The 26,284-nt window shown below is 52.1% G+C and overlaps 7 protein-coding genes and 1 non-coding gene across 8 annotated transcripts; 5 read left to right on the top strand and 3 right to left on the bottom strand.

Annotated features, from left to right (window-relative positions):
* Positions 1 to 974: 974 nt before the first annotated feature.
* On the top strand, positions 975 to 3,725 carry SCP_0801550 (hypothetical protein; the record flags this gene model as incomplete). The annotated part of the gene is made up of 10 exons (XM_027760748.1): positions 975 to 1,005; positions 1,060 to 1,106; positions 1,166 to 1,781; positions 1,825 to 2,328; positions 2,385 to 2,479; positions 2,530 to 3,013; positions 3,068 to 3,137; positions 3,187 to 3,250; positions 3,305 to 3,441; positions 3,497 to 3,725. 10 exons carry the CDS (start codon positions 975 to 977, stop codon positions 3,723 to 3,725), a joined length of 2,277 nt encoding a protein of 758 aa, XP_027616549.1.
* A 297-nt stretch (positions 3,726 to 4,022) lies between these two features.
* Positions 4,023 to 4,703, bottom strand: SCP_0801560 (EKC/KEOPS complex subunit BUD32; the record flags this gene model as incomplete). Its single annotated transcript, XM_027760749.1, has 4 exons — positions 4,023 to 4,060; positions 4,111 to 4,300; positions 4,357 to 4,481; positions 4,538 to 4,703. The coding sequence occupies 4 exons, from the start codon at positions 4,701 to 4,703 to the stop codon at positions 4,023 to 4,025; spliced, it is 519 nt and encodes a 172-aa protein (XP_027616550.1).
* Positions 4,704 to 5,960: 1,257 nt separating this feature from the next.
* On the top strand, positions 5,961 to 9,209 carry SCP_0801570 (Eukaryotic translation initiation factor 3 subunit A; the record flags this gene model as incomplete). The annotated part of the gene is made up of 5 exons (XM_027760750.1): positions 5,961 to 6,488; positions 6,546 to 7,124; positions 7,180 to 8,049; positions 8,108 to 8,603; positions 8,659 to 9,209. 5 exons carry the CDS (start codon positions 5,961 to 5,963, stop codon positions 9,207 to 9,209), a joined length of 3,024 nt encoding a protein of 1,007 aa, XP_027616551.1.
* Positions 9,210 to 9,442: 233 nt separating this feature from the next.
* On the bottom strand, positions 9,443 to 17,131 carry SCP_0801580 (Calcium-channel protein; the record flags this gene model as incomplete). The annotated part of the gene is made up of 25 exons (XM_027760751.1): positions 9,443 to 9,480; positions 9,530 to 9,612; positions 9,664 to 9,910; positions 9,958 to 10,112; positions 10,164 to 10,480; positions 10,534 to 10,691; positions 10,743 to 10,767; positions 10,843 to 10,948; positions 10,998 to 11,027; positions 11,083 to 11,259; positions 11,313 to 11,574; positions 11,625 to 11,668; positions 11,718 to 11,948; positions 12,001 to 13,056; positions 13,114 to 13,292; positions 13,349 to 13,623; positions 13,670 to 13,955; positions 14,012 to 14,453; positions 14,513 to 14,688; positions 14,748 to 14,840; positions 14,892 to 15,096; positions 15,146 to 15,228; positions 15,293 to 15,992; positions 16,040 to 16,213; positions 16,269 to 17,131. The coding sequence occupies 25 exons, from the start codon at positions 17,129 to 17,131 to the stop codon at positions 9,443 to 9,445; spliced, it is 6,405 nt and encodes a 2,134-aa protein (XP_027616552.1).
* A 2,057-nt stretch (positions 17,132 to 19,188) lies between these two features.
* On the top strand, positions 19,189 to 21,254 carry SCP_0801590 (hypothetical protein; the record flags this gene model as incomplete). The annotated part of the gene is made up of 2 exons (XM_027760752.1): positions 19,189 to 19,969; positions 20,152 to 21,254. 2 exons carry the CDS (start codon positions 19,189 to 19,191, stop codon positions 21,252 to 21,254), a joined length of 1,884 nt encoding a protein of 627 aa, XP_027616553.1.
* Positions 21,255 to 21,682: 428 nt separating this feature from the next.
* On the top strand, positions 21,683 to 23,821 carry SCP_0801600 (hypothetical protein; the record flags this gene model as incomplete). The annotated part of the gene is made up of 4 exons (XM_027760753.1): positions 21,683 to 22,040; positions 22,406 to 22,818; positions 22,884 to 23,668; positions 23,728 to 23,821. The coding sequence occupies 4 exons, from the start codon at positions 21,683 to 21,685 to the stop codon at positions 23,819 to 23,821; spliced, it is 1,650 nt and encodes a 549-aa protein (XP_027616554.1).
* A 192-nt stretch (positions 23,822 to 24,013) lies between these two features.
* On the bottom strand, positions 24,014 to 24,085 carry SCP_t0801610. Its single transcript has one exon. It is a non-coding gene; the product is annotated as a tRNA-Glu (tRNA).
* A 102-nt stretch (positions 24,086 to 24,187) lies between these two features.
* Positions 24,188 to 25,767, top strand: SCP_0801620 (Mitochondrial metalloendopeptidase OMA1; the record flags this gene model as incomplete). Its single annotated transcript, XM_027760754.1, has 9 exons — positions 24,188 to 24,417; positions 24,488 to 24,554; positions 24,611 to 24,905; positions 24,957 to 25,031; positions 25,091 to 25,105; positions 25,155 to 25,307; positions 25,362 to 25,422; positions 25,477 to 25,564; positions 25,615 to 25,767. 9 exons carry the CDS (start codon positions 24,188 to 24,190, stop codon positions 25,765 to 25,767), a joined length of 1,137 nt encoding a protein of 378 aa, XP_027616555.1.
* Between the last annotated feature and the right edge of the window lie 517 nt (positions 25,768 to 26,284).

The following is a 26,284-nucleotide window of genomic DNA, read 5'->3' on the forward strand; positions in this document are numbered from 1 at the left end:
ATTATGTGATGTTGTAATGGTTCCTGAATTCCAAGTGTAAACGGCGTCATGATCGTCCTCCCCTTCACCAAGCTTAAGGCCTAAGGTCGTGTTGGTCTTCTTTCGGGAGACTGAAACGGCGTGGCCCGCAAGACCATCGCGGCACCGCTGTTTGGGCGTTATTGATGAACCGATTCGTCTGTTGCTGACGCCTTCGAGGTGCACCGTGCCGGCATCGAAAGTGCAATGTGTCCCAGAAAATTTCAAGTAGCAGGTGCGAGTTTCTATAATGACGGCCTTTTCACCTTCGATTTTGACGCGCAGCAACATTGTCCATGTCAGTGGGTTGTTCCTGCTTTCCTCCTCTCATCACGGTGACTCGTAGAAATCTCTGCCGGGAATCCGGGCCTTGGCAATGACATAGTGTGACCACTTGGAGGTGCCTTCGCTCTCCGTTGTTCTCATGGACAATTACACCAATCACCCGCTCTCTGTCAACTAGTCTTTGATCGAAGCATTTACAGCGCGTCTCTTTTTTCACACTGTTCATTAGTCTGGACATCACCCTTCAGTGAATTAACACGTTGAATCCGCAGCCCCGACCTATCTGCGTGCTGCACTCCGGCGATAGATCCCTCTGTGGCGATAGACCTCTCCGTGGGTTCAGACCATTCATTTTGGACCTAGTCATTGGCCTCGACATTCCCACTGACGTATACTCGTTCATCCGGTCCACTTACAAACGTCGCTTGGTTCTTCTGCTTCCATTAAAGGTTACAACTATGTTGCCGTAGTATGCAGTCTGGCCGAACGGCTGGCGGCACAGTTACGATGGAATACATATTGCCGTCAGCTGATGGCTATCGCAATCCATCTGTTCTTGTTCAAAATCCATGTTCCTAAAGGGTTTGCAGCTGAGGACACCAAGACGAGCTTGTATTTAAACTACCACTAAGTGGAAGTCCTCAGGCAACGTCCCCCCTATCTCATCTGCAATGTCACCTACTGGAGTCTTCATTCGGTCCAGTGAGCACTCCGAGCCGCACATATTTGTCCTGAACTCATTCTGCCCTCATGTAGCCATCAACGAAACTCCAGAAAGTGGGTCACATACTCTCGCCGCGTTCGTGAGTGAATTATTAGCGGCCGCTTGACTCGTCTACCATTTTCACTCTTTCTTTGGTAGAGCCCCGATATTGTCCCGCTTGGCGACACCCATGTGCCCACCGCTGATATTGCGGTGACCTATGACCACTTCATCGCCCACGAGGTCGAACCGAATGAGCGCAGTTCATTGATTTATGTCCGCGGCAGAGCACTCAAGAGTACTCAAGTCGACACCGTCATCAGCCTCAGGGCCGTTCAGAACGAACTAATCCTTTGGCCTCAGATTTGGGAGCAGGCCCCCGTCGTCGGCGAGACTGTGCTTCACGCTAAGCATAAAGATGAAGGTATATTGGATCCTCCTGACGTGTCGCGGAGTATTTTCTCAGAAGTCATTGCAGTTGTTGTCTCCGATCATCCTATCAAATATCGTCATCCTCGGGACCCTCATCGTCACGATGCCTTCGTCGCGATATCCAAGGATGCACCGGGTCCTGTCACTCTCCCTTCCGGAAGGGTCGAAAACTGGCGTGATCTGGTGAAGGTGGTTGGCAACAATCCATCCATTACCCTTTACAACGTCGTCTTCGCCGACCCTCTTTCTGCGCACGTCACGTTGAATACGCGCTTTAGACTCTTCGAAAATGTCCAGAAAACCGTGAAGTTGGCATTTGTTGTCGAGGCATGTACCTATTTTCGTATGCGATTTCGCTCTCACCTGATAGTGCGACAAGGCCGTAGGAACTCCTCACACTGGTCTCGAGGCTTCCCTGTCATTCATTGGAGCTTTGCCGGACAATTCGAACTTCTCATTCAAACGCCCTCGCGTTCCTCTGCACCCATCCTCCACCGACACCGAGACCACCATTGACGTCCCAGCCGGGGTAGACGGCACCCTGACGCTGGAAGTCTTCAACCCGCAGGAGCTCAACCTTGGCAATGATACATCCGTATCTGTCGCCGTCTATGCTGTCATCTCTGTGCAGGGTGCAGAAGACCACGTACTTCTTGGGGCTGAACATGTCATATTCGACGCCAATACCCGTGTCAAGAAACTTCTCCGCCGTCATGAGGCACGGGCTGTTAAGGCGTCTGCCAGAGTCAAGGCGTCTGTGTTTGCTAAGGCCTCTGCGCAGTCAAAGGAGTCGACGGATACATCGTCTGATACTTATCCTTTTTATTTCCGGTGCTCAACCTCCGATGGCCCAACCTTCCCGAGGGAGGGAATTACCTGGCATTCTCCTGGTGAATCTTGATCCATGAAGTACCTCCTTTTCCGGACCAGCTGACTCCAATACCAGATATTCAACCTCTGGGTACAGCTCCTGATGGCAATATATTGAGCGATCTTGGATCCAACAACTACACGGTTGACGTGTCCAGCCAGAAACAAATTGTAAGTGGTCAGTATCTGGAGACTCGCCTTATATCTGATGACTCTTCTAGAACACTGTACAGGGTACATCTAATTACATCTACATACGTGGTACCACGACGACCACCGATCACACCTCTGGTCAGATCCGCTTGTTCGCAGTGCCGTCCTCGGTGCTCCTCCACCCGTCTCAGTACGTCAACTACAGCATCAATGACTACGATGAAGATGGGGAGCCGTACAAAGCCATTCGCAAGTACTCGACGAGTGCTGCCGAGAAGCCCCTCATTATCACCAAGCCATTCAATCACAACAACCCCACGCCACCCTCTGGTGCAGACCACTGGTGCTACATCTCGGAGTGCAGGCCCGATGGGGAGGACGAGAACGGTGACGAGTACGAGTGGCCGCACGAGTATTCGGGCGACTTCGCCACGTGTGACGAGTTTGCGACGTGGATCCGCAACCAGCCATACGTTATCCAGAGGAACACGTCCTTCGTGACCAACCCCGATGCCGACTCGCAGCATTTCAGGACGTGCTTCACGATACCCAGTGAGCCCTCCGCCGCCTCAGCGATTGCGATCGCGTTGACGTAGTTTCAAACAGCCAAATTCAGCAAGAAGGATCAATTCGCCTTTCAGGTCAGAGCTATCAATTGCCCCGTTGGCTCGGAGTTGTGTGTCTTTTCGTCATCATGCAAATTTCTCGCCTTAATTTCCCACTAGCTCCATGGATTCTGATGATGCCGACATACAGCTAGGCAAGACGACTGTTGCCAATTCGGACGTTGTGAGTATAACATTGGCCCACGAATGAACCGGCAGGTCACACATATTCTTTTAGTCGTCCGGTCCCAACTTTTCAGGCAAGGAGCCGGGCTATTCCTGCCAGGTGAACATTCACTGGTACGCGAAAGGTACGACAGTGAAGAGCGGGCAGAGGCTCGAAGGCAATCTTGTACACAAGTCCAAGGTGACAAGGTGAACATTCTACACTCAGCGATAGTCCATGATTTTGAAACTCTCGCCTGTCCAGCGCGGCCGCGCAGAAGTCAAAGAAAAACAATCTTAGCACGTCATCTAAGGCGGCGACCTTCACGGTTGGCCATGACTATCCGAACTTGAAAGCCTCCGAGACCAAAGGTCCGAAGAAGATCGGTGGTGCATTCGTGCAGCTTGCAGCAGGAGCCATACACTCCCGCAAGGCGGCGGTCTACGAGGAGATCTTGATTGGTAGCGATATTTTGCAGTTCAAGTCGTCTTAGAGTTGCAGGTACGACATCACAGCGAATATCTTCGTCTTATGTGTCTCGGTTGTCCGTATTGCTGATGTACCTTTTGCCGGATGTTGCGTGCAGTGTAGTTGCCCCGTTGAAAGCTGCGATGTTCTTCCTGGTGGTCACGATACCGCTGCGTACTACATGTGTTGTGAATGCAATCCAGTTGGAGTATCGCCTCGTGCCTTAACCTTGCATGACACGACGTTGTCCAATATGATGAAGGTATGATTGCCCATAATACAATATGTTAACTTCTACGAAGATCTCTTCACGAACACCGCCTCAACCGACCATACTACGCTTCCGACCTCTGAGACGGACTGCAGAGCATTGTTGAGTATCAATACGCGGAGATCACAAATCGACGCACCATCATCTAGTCTTCTAGCGATCGGAAGCCAATCCTTTCCCATCTTGACCTCGTACGCCTTTAGTACCGAGGCAAAGAGGGACTCGGAAGCCGGATGTGTCGAGGAGAATGCGCGCTCGAGAACGTACAGATCGACAGCTTTGTCTTCAACCAGAGCAGAGGTGTAGGCCAAGCCGAAGTCAATTAGCACCTGCGTGTGCGAGCTGAATTTAATACAAAAGAACGAAGTGGTCGAAGGGATCATACAAGCTGCACACCCTTCGGTGAGGACGGATGTCGGAGGAGCATGTTTGAGGTCGTGAGATCACCATGGACGATATCCGCCTGATGCGTCTTCGCGATCTCGGTGCCGATCATCTGCATTATATTGTCTAGGATGTCCTCTTTGTCAAAGACAGGTCCAGAGAGCGCAAATTAGTCGTTGCACCTTGGGTAACACCATACTCCAGGAGAGGATCGTCTTCCACTTGTTCGTCGCCTTCCTCGATCTCTTCTGTTTCGTCCTCACCCTCTGCGCCGCGGCCAAGCAGAAAGCGCACGCTCTGTCCTTCTATCCATTCAATGCCTAGGATGCCTTGTGCAGCATCTACCATTCGTATACCAGGCACGTTGACGCCGTACCTATGCCGAGCTCTATTGGACATTTCATGTTACGACATCTTGAGAGAACGCACCGTAAACATTTGATCAATGCGCGAGCTTCACCCGCAACTCGCGATTTCGTTAGAGACGCATCGAGTGTCGGATGGCGATAGAGCTTGTGAAATCGATATTTCAGCAGCACAAAATCAGAATTTGGTTCACATTCCACGCCTACTGTCACATCTGTGCGAAGACGGACCGGAGACGGGTGAAGCTGGACCTTGTAGACTTTCTGTAAGGTGCGGTCCAAGATTCAATGGCGTTAGACGGTACAGAGGCGATCAGACTTGCTGCTTCAGCGCCTTGAGATATCGGGACGGCCGATTCCAGGAGTCTCAGCGAAGGTGAAGAGCTCATGGTGAACGGAAGTAAACCGCAGGCCCCGGAGTACTTTAGACTCAAGATAGATGTCCGTTTTTCGAACAGACAACCCGACAAAAATGTAGAAAACTTGTCAGATCGTACTCGAGCGGTAAATCTTACGCCAAGAACCAGCGCATTTGGTCTATATTCGCGTTCGAACGACGAAGACTAGTCTCCCAAAGGCAGATTACAAAATCGGTCCTATGAGAAGTCACAGAAGCGACTCGAGGGACGGACTGATAAGACGCGATTGTCCATGCCAGCCCTCACATCAGGTCTGGGACTACTTACCTATAATAGACCTTTCGTCTTTAGCACCAATAAATACAAATAAATTTCCTCCGACTATACTGTACTATTTCGACCAACCGTTCAACCGTTGTGATGCGTGACCCGCGTTCAACGGTTCGGAGGCCGCCGTGAGGACAAATGGTTCAGTTCAATTCACGCCGGGTGCTAACCCGCTGCAGAAGGCGTGAGAAAACTGTGAATTAGCCTTGAGCTTGAGTTCGGAGACTCTTGTGACGCGTGACTTTGAACTCAGAGGCTTGTGTGATGCGTGACTGAACAGTTGGTCGAAATAGTACAGTACCTTCGTTCAACCGGGCCTATTACATATGGGAACTAGGACAGCGCCTATCTCTGCCAGTGTGAATTTTCGGCGCCGACGTTCATAGCAGTCATTATCCACGCTCTCTCGACGCGGCCACGACGCCAACGACGCCAACGACGCCAAGACGACGACGCACTACACGATACTGACGACGTCAGAAGCTCTTTTATAAGGTACGCTCAAAATTGTGAGTCCGCACGTATCTTCTCTGACCTCCACCACCACAGAAAACATGGCACCGTACTCCAAGCCCGAGACGGTGTTGAAGCAGGCCGAAGGTCTTGTCTCCGTCGGGCAGAACCATGCAGCTCTCCAGTCTCTCACCGAAATGTTCTCCTCCAAACGATTCCGCTCTACCCCGCTTGCCTCCCTTGAACCCATTGTCGTCCGCTTTATCGAACTTTGTGTCGACATGCGCAAGGGTCGTACAGCCAAGGAGGGCCTCATGCAATACAAAAATATAGCACAAAACAGCAGTGTTGCATCGATCGAAGTCGTCGTAAACCGATTTATCCAGCTTGCCGATGCCAAGGTGCAGGAAGCGCAGGAAAAAGCAGATAAGGCAGTCGCACTCGACGTCGATGATCTCGAGGCTAGCGAGACCCCGGAGGGCATCCTATTGGGTGCGGTGAGTGGAGATCAGAATAAGGACAGGACTGATCGGGCACTTGTCACCCCTTGGCTCAAATTCCTCTGGGAGAGCTATCGCACGGCCCTGGAAACATTGAAAAACAATGCGCGGCTGGAGGTTATCTACCAGGTGAGTACATTTAGTGCGAGCATTCGCGGACGGACGTCCATTTTGACATCGGTACAGCAAGTTGCACAGCAAGCGTTCAAGTTTTGCCTGAAGCACCAGCGCAAGGTTGAATTCCGCCGCCTGTGCGAAACCTTGCGGCTGCACCTGTCAAACGTAGCCAAGTATGCCCACCAACCCCACGCGATCAATCTCTCGGACCCGGACGTCCTGCAGCATTACCTGGACACGCGCTTCGCACAGCTGAACACGTCCGTCGAGCTCGAGCTATGGCAGGAGGCATTCAGGTCGGTCGAGGATGTACACAATTTGCTGACAATGGCGAAGAAGGCGCCGCGGCCGGCCATGATGGCCAACTACTACGAGAAACTCACCCGCATCTTCCTGATGAGCGGCAACGCGTTGTATCATGCGGCTGCCTGGAATCGCTACTACGCAGTTGTGACTGCGATCGGCGGTAAGTCTCCAGAGGAGATGGGCAAACTTGCGGGGCAGGTGCTCGTGAGCGCTTTGGCGGTGCCCGTTGGGCTACAGAGTGAGGAGAGTGCGGTAGAGGAGGGCAAGGGCAAGAATGCACGGTTAACCGCGCTGCTTGGCCTGACCAGGCCGCCTACCCGAACAGGGCTACTGAAGGACGCTGTACGTCCAATTTTTATTTACAATCTTATAGACTGGCTCATGGACGCTTTTCTAGCTCGCACGCAACGTACTTAAGTTGTCGCCCAAGCTGGTGAAGTCGTTGTACAACATCCTCGAAGTGACGTTCGATCCTCTTATGCTCTGTTCGTCTGTCGTGCCGCTGCTCAAGGAGCTCCCGCAAGATGCCGCATACGCATCTTACGTCCCCCTCCTGCAACGCGCGCTGCTCTCCCGTCTGCTTTCCCAACTTTCCCAAGTTTACTCATCAATCACGATCAGCAACCTGCTTGAGCTCGTTGAACCCCTGCGCAACACTGTGATCGAGGGCTCCGCCTCGTACGATGTCGAACAAGTCGAGGCATACGTCATGGGCTGCGCCCGGCGCGGCGAGCTCAGCGTCCGCGTGGACCATAGCGAAGGCAGCATCACGTTCGTGGACAACCCATTCACGGCTGTCGAGGATCCCAGCTCGTCCACGCCCATGGCCAGCGTCAGCGCAGTGCAGCCATCAACGTCCGAGTTCATCCGCACACGACTCAGCTGCTTCGCGACGTGTCTCCACAATTCGCTCATCACGTTGTACCCACCCGCTGAACTCAGCGAGGAAGAGCAGCAGGCAAAGTTCGCGGCACTGGTGGGCGCTGCGCAGGCCGAGCGCAAGGCGCTGCAGCTGCGCCGTGCACTCGTGGCGCGCCGTCGCGAGCTCCTCTCTGAGTTATCCGTCCGCAAGGAGAAGGAGGAGGCGAGCCGGCGTGCTGAGGTCAGTCGACGGGAGAAGGAGGAGGAGACCCGCAAGGCGCTAGAGGATGTCAGAAGGAAGGAGACGGAGCGCGCCAAACGCGAAATAGAAAACATCAGGAACGAGGAGGCGAGGAAGCTCGCTCAGAGTCTGAAAGAGAAAGGCAGCCTCAAGGTTGATATCAATGTGAGTAACATACCCACTTACATTCTCGCACGAGTGTTTAACTGACCCTCTGCGGTAGGATATGGAAAACCTGAACACGGACAACCTTATGCGACTGCAGGTTGAGCAGTTAGAGAAGGAGAAGAAGGAGCTTAACGAGCGCATGCGCGTCGCAGCGAAGCGCCTCGATCATACCGAGCGTGCCTACCGTAAGGACGAACGGCCTCTCCTCGCTCAAGACTACGAGGCTCAGCAAACAAATGACCGCGCCGCATTTGAGGCCAGCCAAAAAGCTCGGCTTGGGGGCCATAGACTTGCTCATCAGCAGGATCTAGAGACGAAGAAACGCCTAGCTCGTATGACGGAGGAGTACGATGCGAGACGGGAAGCCATTGTGAGCAAGCGAGGCGAAGAGTTTGCCAAGAGGCAGGAGCAAGCGCGGAAGAAGATTGAAGAGGAAAAGGCAAAGAGGAGAAATGCCGTTCTCAAGGCACGCGAGGAGGAGAGACAATTACGCGAAGAAGAGGAGCGAATCAGGAGAGAGAAGGAGGAGGAAGAAGCAGCCAAGGAAGCAGGTTTGTGTCAAGCTATCTGCGTTTGGATCGGTCTCGTTGATCAGTTCTTTTGCAGAGCGTGTCGCAGAGCAAGAACGGCGCGCAGCGGAAGAAGCCGCTGTCCATGAAGAGGTAGAAGCCAAAAAGCGGCGAGAAGAAGAGGAACGTGCAGAAACACGGAAGAAGAAGGAACTAGAACGAGCTGCGATGTTGGAGACGGTTCGTCAAAAACAGCAACGAGAGGAAGAAGCCCTTGCGAAGGCTGCCGCTCGCGCTGCGGAGCGAACCAATCCGCCATCAACCCAAGTTCGCTCTTCTGCTAGTGGAGAATCGGGTGCTTGGAGAAGGGCGACTCCGGCCGCAGCCACTCCTCCTCGCTCGGAATCCCCTGCTCCTGCGAAGTTCAGACCAGGTGCCGCCCCAGGTGGATGGCGTGCAAGAGAGGCAGCCAGGAAGGGCAGTGAAGCCGACGGAGGTGCTGCTCCTGCTCGTCCTGCTTCTCCTTCGATCAGACAACCTCCTGCTAAAGAGACTCTTGCTCCCTCGCCCAAGGACGTTGATGGCTTCCAGACCATCGAGAAAAAGGGTGTTTGGCGTCCATCAAGAGGTCGGGGCCGGGCGTTGTAATGTTGCACTCCATTGTATTTCTTTTCTTTGTATCGCGTTCGTCACGCTTGCAATCACTATGCATTCTCTGCTAACTCGTGTAGAATGGATGGATGATAACTTATGAAGACATGGTACTGTACAGTACTGTAACGATGATACACCGGCTCTACAAATGAGTGGAAGGTGGAATGTCCCAAAGTCTAGGCCTATAATCTAATAATGGTCCTGAGCAAACTTACATCAGGCCAAAGCTACGTCACATCTTCCTCTTCCGCTGCATCCATCATTTCTGAGGAGCGAATCAGTCAAAGAACAACTAGGATCAAAAGTAAACGCACCTTTCCACATGGACTTCTGCATCGAAGACATAATATGGTCGGGATCCTCGTCGATCCGAGAGTCCCGAGCAGAGAAATCAGATCTGTTGGACAGGCTCATCATGTATATCGCACGCCGCTCAGGAGACACGTACGATAACCGTGAGCCTATGTCTACGGAGAGCATGCTTAATTCACTGGTTCTCCGACTTCTCTGCAATCCAGGCCGGGAAGGCGTATCCAGAGTTAACGAAAGCTCCGGTAAGTTGCCTCCTAGAGGCGCCAGAGGAGAGTCGGAATCGACGAATCGACGCATTGTAGTGTCTTGTCCCGGCGAAGTGATATCACGCGTACTGGAAGGAGGAGTGGTTGGATGGCTATCGACAACAATAGCAGGGATATCTGACACAACCTCAGATAATTATCTTGACTGTTGGAAGCGCACTGACCTTGCATGCTCAGCTCCTTCCTCCGCGCCTGTTCTCTCATTGCCACATACCGTCGGCGGTTGGTGATCATAAGGAGCAGCGACTGCACACGATCGAAGTCGACGAGATCGGTAACAAGTTTGTTAGTCTCCGTCCGAACTACAAGGTCCTTCAGACTAAAGTAATGGTCAGCTCGGTTCTGAGAGGTAGTCAGAAGCAAAACTGACATCAGGGCCTCGCGGTCGACAATGAGCTTGTGATGGGCCAATAAAAGAAGCATATTCGTGAACGAAATGCCCTTCCCGGGTTCATGGGAGATGCGTGCCTCGTGATAAAGGCGATTATACAGATTTTTCCTCTTCTTGATACCATTGCGATCGATGCCACCTAGGACTGTGTTAAGTTTCTCCAAACTCATCCCGCCATCAAGAATTTTGAGAGGCCACGCAGTGTTCGGAGATGGCGTCTCTCTAGACTTGGCCATAACCTTTGGTATGGCGTACTCCGCAGGATAAATTCTGACTTCAAAGATACCGCTTAGTTTCTGTGATACAGATTTTAATCACCGACATTTATACAGTGTAGATGGCTACATACGCCGAATAAAGGAACGAAACGATTGCGTTCCAGGTATCCTGTTTTGGGGTTGGCAAACTCGGCCCATACTTTCTTGAATGCACGCATTTCTTCCCGAGTTACGGACTTAGCTCCTTCGGTCATCTGAAACACGTAGTAGAAGCTTTCGACAACGACACCTATTGAAGATCAGTCAATGCATGCCGTCTGATATAGGGTGTTATGCATACCAGTGAACAGATTGACAAAGATATACTGAGTAAGATCAGATATTATCAGCAGCTCTTAGGCGCTGTTGGGTAGCGCTGTTGGTATACAAGCGCCACTCACCATGCTGAGAAGATTCCAAGCGATGAACAGAGTGAAGGCCCAGCCTACACTTCCGCAATCTGAATCGCCGTTCGGCAGATTCGTACAGCGAGGATAAACGAGTGCACTGGGAATACGGTGAGATAGGAGGAGCGTACGCGAGAAAATTTACGCACAAATCGTGCATATATTGATTCCACCCCTCGCTGCAAAGGTCGGTATCTGAGTCGACCACTTTCGGGATAAACTGTGCGCACTTACCCAGTTGTCATGAACGCCAGCATTACCAGCGCTTTGGACATGGAAGTATAATTTTGATTCCGGGTTTCCGCTGAATTCCATTTTGTCAAGCTGAAAATCTCCACGAACAATATCGCGAAGAATAAAAATAGGATAAGCCACAGTCCTAGCAGACTAGCAATGACAGGTAAGCTGGCTCTGTGGTATTAGATGTCAGATAAGACAACTGCAAGGCGTGTGGATCTGCATACACTGCAGTCTTGAATAGTTTGTTGAGATTGTTCATTCGCTGGACCAATTTCAAGGCAATACAAGTGACGAAAACCTTCTGGAGCTGCTCTACAGCGAAGGTTGGTTCAAAGCGCGTGATGATCGTGGTGAAAAGACTGCCGCCAGCAACAACAATGTCGAAGAGGTTCCATCCGTTAGCACTAAAGCTTTTCCAGCCCAGGCCGTATAAACGTATCAGAGTGTCGATAGTGTAAATGGCAGTGACAAAGATGACGAAGTAGTCTATGGGGAGGGTCAGATAGCGATATCCGACGAAGTGGTTCACTACTGACCGCGAATGTTATCGAAGACCGTGTTAGTGCTTACACTTTCAGTCCTGTAGACGGCTATCAGGAAAAATATGCGTGTGTGTCTTCCTTACTCACATTAAAGCAACTACGTGAAACAAAAATAGCGTTGTCATCATGCGATGCCACCAGCCGTGCTTGTGCACTGCGCGGTCGAAGCACCATGACCTAATGTGCCAGGTAGGCCTTGTCTTCGGCCGCTTTGAAGGTCTCTGACGCTTGATCAGCTTTTGAAGATCAATCCACTCCAGTTGCTGTCGGGTCAACAGGGCGGTACCAGTCCTCGAAGTGAAATTACCGATGATTATACTGCACCGAGCATTAGCTATCCATAAAAGGTAGTGACATATGGGCAACTCGCCTGACGAAGAGTGTTAGAATAACGACGGCTCCCAAGAGGTTATATATAAGGAAAAAGATGGAGTTGAACTGTGATGCATTCATCTGGGGTTGCTGGCCCGTCCCTGTGATGCTGGTGGCTACTGTCATGACGTCGATCCATCCTTCAAGGGAGACAATTTCAAATAAGATCAGTAAGGAAGCTTTGAAATTGTCGAATGAGAATGTCGTAGATGGAGAAGGGTGATTCCAGACGCGCGGGACGGGGAAGCCGAACGAATTCCCGTATATGGTGTTACTATACTCATTGATACACCCGCTGACACCGGTGACGCCGGAATCATTACACTCGTTCATACGGCCAGCGAAGATGTTCAAGCCCCAGACAGCATAAGGGATCATGTATAGGATGGCCAGGAGCGCGGCGTCAAGGATACGCGCTACACCAGATATGATGAGAGATTCAAAGGTGAACCTCATCTTGTCAATCAGCGTGATCAGACGCAAGGCGCGCAGGGCCTTCAAGGCCCTAGTAAGACGGCTCAGGCCTCCGATGAAGATTAGTCCTGTAGTAACGTTGACAAGGACTCCGCCCAAGATGAGAAAGTCCAATACATTCCATATGCTGCGCGCATAAGCGTTAGGTGTGAACAGAAACCCATCTGCGACGATCTTGATCAGAAACTCCACGAATAAGGTCAAGCCAAAGGATGTTTCGGCCATGTCGAACCAAGACCCACGAACTAGACCATGCTCGATGTACCAGTTGCGACGATATAATGGCGTGGCAATAGTTTCCACCACGATACCGCCTATTACCGTCAGTAGTAACACGAGCTGGAAGATGGTGTGCGCGACAGGAGAATGTGGAGTGCCAAAAATCCGCTCTCCTCCCGCGGGAGCCACAAGCTTTTGGCAGATGCGTCGTAACCAGTTTTTCTGGGAGAATATCCAGAAGGTCATGTCATATGTAGGATGATCACGAATGAAATCTGCCTTCTGTGCACGATGTTCATACAGGTCGTCGGTTAAGTCTTCGGCAGCCGCAGTCTCGGAATTCAGGGCAGCGAGAACTTCACTATCATCAGGTTAAGAGTGGGAGCCGCAACCGCGGTACGATGAAGGTATAACTCACAGATGCCGTTCAGTCTCTTCATCGACTGGATCTTGTGGTATCGTGGAGTCTCTTCGCCCATTTCTAATTGTGGCCATTGGTACATCATTGGCATCGGTTTCACCTGCAAAGAGACGTTGGAGTCTTTTGAGATACGACCTGGTACGTTGCCTGGGTGGAGCCTTCCCTCCCGCAGAATCCTGAGGCCCATGTAGTCAGTGCATAACTTGTCACCAAATGGCCAAAGAAGACTTACATTGATGGCACTGAGTTCCTTACGTGACATGTTGTAATCATCGATCAAGGTTCTCTGCATTGGGAGGACGAGATTGGGCGGGAGTTGCTCAACAGCGATTGCCTTAGGTTGCGCTTTCAACCATCTGTACGGATTGAGTTTGCGAAGCCAGGCGATGCGAGTCTTCTGAGGGCGATGAGACGCCCAATAATGAGAAGCTTGTCTGCCACGTTTGGACTCTTCAGCAACCTGAAAGTTTTCGTTGATCACAGCGATGAACATCTGCAAAACGATGACTACGACGCCTTAGCATAGGAAATTGACGAGCGGAAAGCTACTTACAGTTGGCAAATAAAAACCATCCTGAGATGAATAGGATGACAATGGGGCTTTGCCTAAGAGGGATCTCAGGTTCCGCGGAACCGTAGAGAACATTGGTCCAGTTCTCGGAAGAGAACACCTGATAAACGGCGAGAAACGAGTTGTAGACTTGGCCCCAGTCGATGAGGTTGCCACGCGGGACATCACCGCGCAGTAGTTGGACACCAATAAGTGCCGCGATGAAGTTCATTAAGAGAAGGAATAGTGTCATATTGGCCAGACCATACATGTTACCAAACACAGCAAGCTAGAAGTGAAAAGTGAGGTCCATTTAGGTTTAATGATTAGCACATTGATACTCACCAGCAATGGTTTCATCCTTGGAATTTCTAGAATGACACGATAGAACCTTGCCAGCTGGAATATCGTCAACCATGGATACACAGAAGATGAATGTATGACAGGAATCTGAATGATGCTGGAGCCAATCGCCAGAATTAGGTCTAGCACATTTTGTCCTCCGCGAAAGAAGTTTCGCCAGTCTGGTAATTCCGCCAGTACTCGGATGATTATCTCAGAGTCAAAGACGATAGTCAGGACAAGTTCACCGATGTTCAGAATCGCATCATGTGCCGGGCCAACATCTACTGTGCGCGTTGCCTGCAGAACCACAGAAGTAAGTGCCAACGCAACCCAGCACCAGCGGATGCTCTCAAAAATGCTCTTGATACGATTGCGAGTGGCAACACGCCTGCCGTCAACGATCGCCCAGCCTTCGTCGCTTTCCTCTACGACAGGCGCAGCCCTAACATTGCAGGAAAGAATTAGCAAGCTATTGTGCTCAGTTTTCGACTCGGGACGCACGCAGCGGCGCCAAACGCGCTTTTCTTGGTGTCTGACCTGATGGCCGCGAAGCTGTTGGTGATCACGGCGACGAAGAGGTTGATGAGCCAGAAATTGAGTACGATGATGCAGACGATGAAGAAGGAACATGAGATGAAGAGTTCGGCGTCCATCATTGAGTACATGACCGGACTCCACTGCACAGATTGGAGGAATCGTCAATCACCTTGTACATTATCATCAGGACACCACGTACGCCGTTGGCAGAGGTTACTATGATAACTTGCAATGCTGCATAGTAGATGGTGTCGAAGCTTTGTATATTGTCAAAAGGATTCAAGGCAGTCTCCTATGAGAGATTCAGGTCGAGTCCTCATGCCTATGCGAAGTATGCACTCACCACGCAGACCTGGCCCAAAGGACAGACATATCCCTTGATAGTCCCATTAGAACCGTCAGCAGAGATATACGGCATCACTTCCAGAGTGTCTGGATCAATGTATGCTCCACAACGTTGTGTCAAAGCGGTCTCATTGACCTCCAGCACGGCCGAAAGTTGGCACGAGCGTCGAAACGAGCCCTTAAATGTTTGAATGCTGATGATACTGCGATGCGTAAGCCAAGGGACACCACCACAGATATAACACAACATACGAGAATAGAATCATAGCGAACAGCACAAAGTAAGCGACACTCGCAATCAACGGACGTGCGGTTTTCAGTGAACGCATGATGGTCTGAGAAATCAGGATTTATAACGACTCAAAACTTGGATTCTTCAGCTGACAATATATAGCTCACCGTTGTACCGGAGGTGATCGCGAGCAATCTGGCTATTCTCAGCACGCTCATAGCGCGGAACACGCCAATGTGATAGGTACCTCGTTCGACACCTGCCATTGAGAGAGCGAACGATATCCAGAAGCTCACGATCGCCACAAAATCAATTCTGCTCCAACTGTGTCGAAGATACGGGATGTTCTTCTGGGTCTGGACCTGCGCGTTCGTCACGCTTAGTCGGAAAGGGAGGGAAAGAACGTCCGCGTTCTCCGAACGCAATGCCGTAGCCATAAAATTCGGTTGTGATGGATTGCGCATGTGCGCGTACGCGTGCCGTGTCGAAGATATAACCTTCTCTATCATGGGAGTCTTGGACTGTACTGTGTCCGAGCGGCTACGAGCATTTATCCCCTTAGGCAAAGACACAGAAGACGCATTTGCAGGGAACGTGTGTGGCAATGCAAATAGCCGCCGGAGATTCGCTCGAAAGTGGTTGAGCCACTGGGAGAAGGCGAGTTTGTTCCGCGACGAAAACTGAGACTGAGATTGAGAGTGAGAAGTCGCGACTGAACCGTGGCGAGCGAGTGATGGGTCAGTAGAAGACGGTGGTATCGTTGCGTCGTGGTATGCTTTAAAAGACACGAAGGAGAGAAGGTTCGAGACGGGAACGTCGGGATCTAGGAGAAAACCGGAGACACTAATACGAGCGAAAGCTTCGAACCTGCAAAGAGTTAGCATGCAGAAAAGTATGGCTAGCAGCGAACTCACGTAAACAAGCAAAACAATACAAATAGTGCGTAGTCCTCCCAGCTGTGGAAGTAACCTTTTACATTTGGTGGCGATCCGCTACCGTCCGCCGGCAGCGCAGCAGAGTGGACAGCCTGGAGTGTCAGTACCACAGCGTTGAAGATGATCAGTAGCAGTATGAGAGGCTCCGTCCATCTGAGACGAATGATGGTTCAGCTGAAAATAATACGTGGCACGACTGACGACTTACGGATACACCAAGAACTTATACATAGCCAGCCGCACTTTGCTTGTCGGGCCCATACAAGCCAACGTCCTGCCGCGGATAGGCAGCGCTCTTCTGAGATCGGGCAGATCCTCCTCCTCAGTCAAGGTCTCATCTCCATCATCCTCCACCTCTAGCTCCTTCCCTATGAAGGTGCTCTGAGAATCACCCTCCATGTCTGCCAACCGCACATGCTCGTCTAGACCAAACCCAGCAAGGTTCACGACACGTATGGACGCCCGTCGCAGGTTCCGCGATACCGCCATCAAACGCGTGCCAGTTGACTTGAATGGAGACGACCCGTACCGTGCAGTCTTCCGCCGCAAACGGAGCGTCCCACCTGAGAGCTCGGGATCCACGTCCTCCCCCAGACTCCAGCCACTACTGGTGCCAGGACGCGACATGTTGCTTGTCAAGCGCGCCTCGTCATCCTCCCTGTGCCCTTCTGTCATGTCCCCGGTCCCGCGGTAGTCGGCTGAGATGAGCGATACGGATGATGGACCCGGTTGCGCTGATGGATAGACGGCGGTAGTGTTGTCGTAGCTCCGCGAAGAAATGTCGTGGGCGAAGGGACTATCGTCATCCACCGGCGACAAAAATGGGTCGTCCGAAGGATCCCAGCTGGTCGCAATAGGCTTCAGCCGTTCGGACTCCGCGAGAGACGAAGGTATATCGAAGCGCAACGGATCCTGCGTCGTATCCGCTCTACCCCAGCTCGCCCTGCGACGCGCAAAACTGTTCCCCACACTGTTCGAAGGATTGAGCGAAGGAGAGGCCGGTCGCGAACTAGCGATACCAGCGGGAGTTCCTGTCAAGTCGAGAGCTGAAGACGACGAGTCTGTGTCCATCGACTGGAACAGTAATGTGAGTTAATGCGCCCTGCGTACGACAATTAGCATGAACAGTCCTGGGTACAGTCCGATTCTAAATATTGTCCTGAGTCGGTCCAATTTTATGAGCTCCAGAGCAGACCGAATAAAAAAGTTAACAGACTCAAGCTCTTCGATGTCGACTGCGGTGATGGAAGTATGTCGATCGCTAGTAGTTGGGTTAGAACGCACATGTAGCGTCATTACGACAAACCAGAAGCCTCCCCTTTCAGGAAGTTGTAATGGTTTTAGACTTCTTGTTTCGGTCTGTACACGCAGCCGAAATAGCAAATTTCCTATCCCCACTACACAAGAAGCAATATTGCTCACTATTTTTCGCGGAAAACCCGCTAGAAAGGGTTAAAGTAAAGCACACAGAAAAACTGTGGAAAAATAATAAAGAATTTCTCCAGGTCTCAGCTGCTGATTGGACAATCACGGTATTTCCCACGAAAATTCATTATGCTTTCTTCAATGCATTTTCTCAGGGTTTGACTGAGAAATACTATGCGTCTTGTGCTAGTGGCCGTCTCCAGCTTACAGATGTGGTAGCCCTGCAAGACATTGTCGTCGACAAGCTCTAGCCTTGCGAAGTCGACTGTTTCTATGCTCAACGCGAGAAGAAAACGGCATGGGCCGGAATATTTGGGCCGTAAGATGGTATCTTTTTAATATGGAACGGAGGTCATGCTGCCCGACAGGACGTCGAGCTCAGCGAAGGCTGGGAACAAGCATGCAGGGTAACACGGGAAGCGGTCTTCACCTTCTGTCCGTTGCGGAGACTCGAGTACATTTCCTACTGTTCTAAGGAGCCCCCAGATCTTCGAACGGTTCTAGCTCCCTGAATTCCTTCTCCACCGGCGTGCACAAGGGGATGGCACTCTGTCCTTGCAAGAGTATCTCTGACCGAAGGTTTCTGGCGGTGGATTACTGGAGCAAGAGACATCAGTCAACAGAAATAAGAGAACATGAAGTGTGCAATAAGCGTTACGTACACTTGTCCAAATGTGCTAAACGTGCAATTGAAGAGATAAGACAGCTACGAATAGTGGCACGGGTGCGCGAAGACTGAGCGGAAAAGGTGGTCTTCGTGCAGTCTATGCCTGGCATCTGTGAAAATGTGATAGCGTCAGGAGCATCGTCCAGAAGCCTCCAACTCCGAAGATCGGGTCGGTACTGCCTACTCATCATGTCTCAATCAAGGTCACCTCATCGCGAAGGTCGGAGAATGTGTGCGGACAAGAAAGAGCAGGAGGTGTATAATCTGGAATGATTATCTGCATGAATATTATGTCTGGTGACTTTCGAGGACAATAATGGTGTAGAACAGATGTAACGGAACTACATGGTGAGAGGGATGATGTGGTCAGTTGGCGTTTGCTTGAGAAAATTCGTAGGTTGTCTTGACAGACAAATTTAAAGAGGATCAAATGCCTTCATTTTTTGTATTGTCACGGTGCTGTCATACAGTGCATTGGCTTCCGCCGACTTGTTCACCAGAAACCTTGATCTTATTTTTCGGAGGTCGGTGAACTACGTCACCTTCCTTTTATGGACAGGTGTTGGTGGCAGGTGTTTTGCATGCTGTTGATCTCAAGTTGATCTCAAACCTACAGGCACCGGCTGAGTACTAGTGCATATTCTGCTTCAATTTTCGCACCCAAGGATATCGGTTTCTGGTGCAACAGGCTAACCTTGATCTGCCACTCACTGTTGTACACAGCTTGTGACCAAAATCCTTGCGCCACTGCGAGCACAAAGATCCAAAACCCATACTCTCCACTATCTGCAACTATCTCCTTTTCAGAAGTGCTCTACGCGGAACTCGAGACGTTTCATACCTACTTTCTAGTACGTTTAGTCCAAAGATCTCAACTTAGAACGGTTTCTGACAGCCTGGAAGACAAGGTAGCTTACAGAAGTCACGATCTCCGCGAGACAAGAGAAACACATACTATAGTACTTCTATCTGGTTTGGCACCAAGCTGTTGTCTTTGCTACGTCACCAGATCCGACTACTGTGGCCGCTGGCGACGATGTCAAGCTCCTACCACCACAATTACACGAGATATTCGTCGTACAATTATCAGAAACCACGCTGTGTCGATGCTCAATCTGAATATGCGCATGATAGGGAAAGCGACCAGTTTCCACCCTCTTCGCAGTCATCGTATTTCACCGGGGACAACCACTCGGATCCATTCTGTGCGCCTGAAGGATCTGGTGTATACGAGGCCGCATACCCTGAAGTTCCATCTCATAGTTGGGCTCATGAACCGATGCACGGCCCCTACGCCCGTGGATACGTATTCCCAGGAGATCCCAGCTTGCAGAGAAGATCACCATTCCCAGAAACGAGGGCTCCTCTGCCCGATGCGCGCGATTCGCTTTCAGTGACACCGCCGCTGCCCCGCTCACCATCTCCAAGCTACGTCTCGCTCGCGGAGAGGTCCTCGTCTCACGTATCCGACCCATCGACATCCAGGAAACTCCTGATACTTGACCTCAATGGTACTCTGCTGTTCCGTTCTGGGCACATGCTGCGTCCAAAGGGCAGGTTACCCTTTGAGCGAGCACACGACGAGAGTGGGAGGCGGCTCCCGCGGTTGCGGCCTGTGCATCCCCGGCCGTACATGCCCACGTTCCGCTCGTACCTTTTTGCGCCGCAGACGAAGGCATGGCTGGACGTAATGGTTTGGTCGTCAGCGCAGCCCCATAGCGTGGCAGACATGGTCGACAAGTGCTTCGGCGAGGACAAAGGGAAATTGCTAGCAGTGTGGGCACGGGATACTCTGGGACTCTCGGAGGATCATTACAGTGCGGATCAATTTTCTCTCGTCATCCCTCTTTCCCTGTCTTGTCGAGCAGCTCGTGACTTGTGTGCAGCGCTTGTTTATGCTCTGTCCACCCGTCACGAGTTGCTTGACCTCGATTGGGCTTCCACTCTTCTATGCTATGTGTGCGCTGACTTTAATTTCACATTGTTATTACTCTACAAGGTCGCAAAGTACAAACTGTGAAAGATCTGGCCAAACCATGGGCCCAACTCTCCTCTCTGAACTCTGAACTACCACCCTCTCCGCACTCGTCCGAAGCGAGTACCCCGCACTCCAGCCACCGCAGCCTCAGCCCCGTAGAGGGACAAAAGGCTACACGCTCTGATGTTTCTCCCCAAGCCCACTCGGCACTGACGACGCTCCTCTTGGATGACTCTCCTCGCAAGGCAGAGCTGCAGCCGTACAATCATGTCTGTATCGGCGAGTATTCCGGTGAGCGGAGGGCGAAGGACCTGGAGAACTTCCAAGCTGAGAAGGACTGGGAAATGGCCGTTTCTGTGTGGCGGCAGCCGGAGCAAAACGGAGGGACCACAGAGGAGGATTCAGCAGGCGATAAAGCAGCAAAGAGCTCGGCAGGAGAGGAGATGTTTTCTCCCCGAGACAGCTCGGAGCCCGGGCCCGAGGCGGACGCGGATGCGTCAAGGAAACGCAAGCGGAAGGAGAAGAAGCTCAAGAAACGCGCCGCACGGCTAGAAGGAATGGATGTGTCGAAGCCGGATACTCATTTCGACGAGACGCTCCTCGCCGTTGTCGGTGTCCTTGATGAGATCAAAGGTCAGAGCAACGTCGCTGCGTGGATTCGCACAGGCGGGTTGTGGGGCCCTGAAGATGTCGTTGGATCTCATGGCCGCACTGTCCCGCCCACCGGCGGCGGCAGCGCGGCAGCAGCGTCCAATTTCACGATAGACGCAGACACACTAGATCTACGGGCGGAGAAAGGTAACAATGTCTCGGTCAAAGAAGGTGGATCCACAGGCATTGGGCATGCGCTCAAGGCCAAGAAACAAAAGCGTGCGGCAGCAGCTGCCACAGCTAAAGGGACGATCACGGAAGGCGGCAACGCGACTTCGGCCCCTCTCCCGGCTGCGACATCAGGGTCGATTCGTGGTCAAAGTCGACTCAGTGACACGTCTGATAACAGCAGGGCTACGCCTGCACCCATGTTGTGGTTCGATCACCTTCCTACAGTGGAGTTTTGGGCGGGGAGAGGGCGGACAGCGTTGGAGCGACTGCGTATTCCGGTCGAGCATGGGATCGAGCGGTAAAAGGTTTCTTTCAGTATGTTCGTGAGGTATCTTCTTGCAGTCCATCTCTCGCAATGTTGTATAGCTATCGAAGTCGTTGTGCTCTTGTTGGTCATATGGGCGAATCATAGTATACATAGTACTCACCTAGTTCGCTTTGATATCGCACAAACTGCAGCTTCTGAGTAGATGTGGATTTCTGCAGGCTTCGACAGACGAAAACTAAAGCCATGAGACGGACCTGAGTCCCAATGAAATTTACCTTTGAGCTTCGAAGCTGATTGGCAGACTTTCTCGAACCAGAAGAAGAAATAGTTGCCCAGGTTGGCTAGGACGCGGATCTTGAGCTGACCTCGCTGTATTACGCGACGTCTGCAACGACAACTAGCGCGACTTGAAAGCTCGATATGCGACCTCCAACCCTTGTCTGAACACTGGCGCGCTGTTTAATGGCACGCCTCCGCCGCGATACTCCGGACTTGGGAGTTCCGCCTGTGCAGCGGCCGCTTCGCATCGTCGCCTCTGGCACACTGTTTCTGACCCATACCTTGTTGCTGCCTACACACCCAGAGCCGAATGCAATCACACGAGCTCAATCTGTCAACCGTTCGCGTGGAGGCTCTGCTAGCACATGCCTGACGATTCTTGCCCAGTTTCCTGCGGTGGAAGCAATGCTGGTCGCCCCTCTGGGCGGAAATGAGGAGGGACAGATGATTATACGCGACCTGCAGAATGAGAGAGTGAGTACGAGGTTCTGCAAGGTCTGCAAACATGCTGGAGTTCCTAGCGCGTGGGTACTGCATGCAGGTTAGTTTACTCATTCTTGATTTGTGCACGCGTTTTCGAGGATGTGACCGTTCTTCTCAAGCCATCTTGCGTTGGACATACATATCTGCTTGACTTAAAAGCTGTCATGAAGTACTTTCACTTTGTTACCCGTTCATGCTGTGCATATGTGCTCCAAGATACTCAATATATGCTCGAAGAGGCGGAGGCTTACTTGATCATCGCCCTTTTGGGCGTCAATGCTTTGACCATGGCCCCCTGCGCAATGATAACTGGGCTATATGATGCATTTCGTCAAGGAACGAGAGTTTATTTTTTATCACAGTCATTCAACGATTACTGTGTATTCTGCAAATGCATTACTGACCGCTATGCTGCTGCACCAGGCGACACGGATTCTCGAACTGTCATCAACAATAATCCGCTTCCTGACATTACTCACGAAGAATTTGTCTCTCTTCTCGGACCCCTTCTCGCTCCAGAAAATTATGCCTATGTTGCCCCGCCGTCCTCTCACACTCCAGGACTATCTACCACTCCTCCGGCAAATCTGACCGTAAATAGTAGTATGCAACCTCGCAGTTCAATCTCAACCCCGCTCCCTTCCACCTTAACGACGGGCCGAGTAGGAACAACCACTCCCGCCCCGTTTGACTGGATCCACTTCGAGGGACGATCGGTCAAGACGACGCTTGGCAATATCATAGGGCTTGATGGCCTCGCTCGGGAACGAAAGTGGAGGAGCCACTGTGTTTTCAGCGTGGACATCGGCAGACGAGCTCGACAGGGCGTCGAAGCGGTGTGAATTCTCTTCTCCGTAACCGCCTCTTGTTCTTACTGACTGTTTGTTACGTGATACTGTAGCTAATACCGCACGCGGACGTGCTGTTCCTCAACAAACACTATGCACTCGCTCATTCCCCACAATACGCTTCCTCTCCCCGCGCGTTCCTGCTGTCCTTCATCGCCCTCGCGCCTCCGCACGCGCTCCTGGTTGCACACTGGGGTGCCGAAGGCGCGGCAGTGCTCTCAATGCCCACAAAGGAATACTTCCAGAGCTCAGGATGGGTGGAGAAGAACGCCCCCAGGTTCGGGAGCCCGACAACTGGCATGGCGAGGGGCATTCCGGAAAACCCGGATGTGGTGCGGGACCAGGTGGACATGCGCTCTGTGCGCACCGGCAGCGACTTCTATGCGGACGCGGGGCACACGATCGACACCGCTAGCATGTTCACCGCGGGCGGGCTCTCCTCGGCGCTCGCGTCGGAGCACCCGCGCGAGGAGCCGCCACAACGTGCCCGTGCAGCATCCGCGGTGCGCCAACAACAGCGTCGACGTCGCGATGGCCGCGGCGAGGACGATGGGGAGTCGTCCGACTCTGACGGGACGCAGATCGCAGGTCCGGGCGCGACGCATGAGGGCGGCGTGCCCCGCGTATGTTCTCGCCCGAGCCTGAATTCGCTGTCGGGCGCGATCATCGATGAGGTGGGCGCACAGGATGCGTTCGTAGCGGGGATGATGTTCGCCCTTAGTCGGAGGATGGTGCCCGGCGATCCCTACACACCGTCTGCAATGGGGCGTGACGGGGTGGACGGGGAGCGGGATTGGGACATTCAGAGGGGACGCTGGCGGTTAGAGGAGTGTTTGAGGTAGGAGTGGTCATTCCATCATATACATGCCTCTTTCTGACTGTGGATGGCATTATTAGATTTGCGACAGAGTTGGCTGGGCGGAAAGGCAGACGGAAAGGGTGGGACGGCTTAGCAGACGAGATGATGAGAGCCGGATGGTTTGAAAATTGATCGTGCGCCTGGTCTTCAAAGCTTCATAACCCTTCTAAGCATAAGACTACTTACATTACTGGCGGTTGCTTCCCAGCTTGTCCTTCATCGCTATATACTTTCCGTGCCAAAGATAGGATGTGGAGTTCGTTCTCCTAAACTCAAGGCTGGAACGAGAATGTTGTACAAAAAGAAAGAAAAATCATCCCAGCGTTCCGACACGGGGAATCGAACCCCGGGCTATCGCGTGAGAGGCGATAATGTTAGCCACTACACCATGTCGGATTCCATCTTAGTTGACATCCATCATAGAAACTCACTATGGTCATAATGGAGAGAATGTATACCTCCGAAACGTGCACCTGTTTCGCCCAAGCTTGATCTACCATGTTGCCTGGCGTGAGCCGGGCGTTGTTCTCGTCCTCGGTGCGACTAAGATTCCCCAGATGCATTTCTCGACGTCCCCTCGCTGTCCGGCAGCTATCCTCAAGCTCCCCACGCCTCGCCCGCTACGCCAGATTCGATCCGGAGCATCCTCTCGACATGCGGCGCTGGGACACAGGTATGAAGGTCGTCGCGGGAGTCATTGTTGGCGGCGGTGTGTACTACGTAATCCAGTACGTGTCCATTTGAGCTCATATTTGCCCAGACCCCGACGCATACATGCCCCTGACGCGTGCGCTGCAGTCTCGAGCAGGTGCCGGAGACGGGGCGGTGGCGGTTCATGGACATCAACCCAAAATTTGAGGCGAAAGTGGGTGTTTGCATGAGTACTGTTTCGCTTGTACGCTGACGTTTGTGCCGGTGCAGCTGGCGGAGACCGCGCGTGAGGAGCTCCTAGCAGAGTTCAAGGGCAAGACGCTCCCTCCGAACCACCCACTCACGCGCCATGTTCGGCGCGTAGTCACCCGCATCCTTGAATCGTCCAACCTGGGTACCCTCTCGTCTCCAGAGCATAGAATCGTTTCTCCAGAGCAAGTACTTGAGGATCTGTGGGAGCCCCAGCTACGCTCAGAAAGTGAGACGCCACCAGGTGCTGGTGGCAGGGTGTGGAACCTCCTCGTCGTTAACGACGACAAGATCGTCAACGCGATGGCAAGCTATGGTACGGATTGCTGCTGTTTTGTTGGTTGGCCATGGTTGATGTTGTTCCTAGGGAGTATCGTTGTCTTCACTGGTATTTTGCCCGTAGCCAGAGATGAAGCAGGTTTAGCCGCTATCCTCGGACACGGTAAGACTGCTTGCTCGTCGCACACGTTACGCTCTGAATGCTCAGACGCCCTCATTTAGAGATCGGGCACGTCGGTAAGTCCGCATGGCGAATGTACGCGCGCATCTCATCCTCGACCCGTAGTCGCAAGACATGCCTCTGAGCGCTACTCGGAAGCGAAGGTGTTCATTTTCCTGGCATACCTCCTGGAGCTCACTGGCCTTGATTTTGGCTTTGCGCGAATGCTCACGACCCTGTTGTACTCATTGCCCAACTCCCGCACTCAGGAGTTTGAAGGTGTGCCGTGTTCTTTCACCTAGTGGGCACATTAATGAGGATCGTTCACTGCAGCGGACAAGATTGGGTTGACACTGTCCTCAAAAGCCTGCTATGACCCACGATCCGCACCAGAGTACGTGGTCAAAATGTTTCGCTTGGGCACTGACACCTGAACTTTGCGATGCAGAATGTTCGCCCGCCTTGGCAAGCTTGATGAAGGCTATCTCAATATCAGCTTCCTGAACACACATCCAACCTCGGACAAGCGTATCAAGGTTCGTGTGCCGTGACGTATACGCGAATTGTGACTGACATCCACTCACAGCAACTTGAAGACATGCTCCCCGAAGCTTACGCTTTGCAGGCTGCCACGCCCGAGTGCGGTGATTCCCTGCGAGACAGCTTGGGGGCGTTCAGAGACACGTTCGCACGTGGATTCAACAAGGACAACGAGAGTGCGAGTTGGAGATGGGGTTAGATAGTTTAGATCCTGTGCACAATGTTCAAGTTGATCGCTTTGTTTGCCGTCTTGTCATGCTGAAGTGCTGGTCCTCGGACATCGACGGCCCCTTTGTTGCACTTTGAAAATGTAAATTGCTTCATGTCTCTCAGTCGACGTTGATCAAACCGAGGCATTCAAATCCACTCCGCGGATCTAAGACCACGTGCTCAAGGCGATCTGTACTGAACGCCATCGTGTCGCCATGACGACCAGAACTCTTCTTTCGCGTTATCTCTGGCTTGGCAAGCAGCAGAACGGCGAAGCATTCTTGCTGGTATAGAAGCAGGACGTTCGGAATACAAGGCGACCAGACCAGGACCACCTTACCATCCTGCACAATTCGCCCGCAATTTGACCGAGCAAAACCGCTAGCCTGGTGGACTTGCAAAATTGACGAGCCACCGAAGCCGCCGGGGTAAATTTAGCCGATGCACTGAGTACTGTTGTACGTACACCAACGTGGACGCGATATGCGCTGAACGCTTTCGTCTTG

This window comes from Sparassis crispa (assembly GCF_003851025.1).
Source record: "Sparassis crispa DNA, contig_000007F, whole genome shotgun sequence".
In the NCBI taxonomy this organism is placed as follows: domain Eukaryota; kingdom Fungi; phylum Basidiomycota; class Agaricomycetes; order Polyporales; family Sparassidaceae; genus Sparassis; species Sparassis crispa.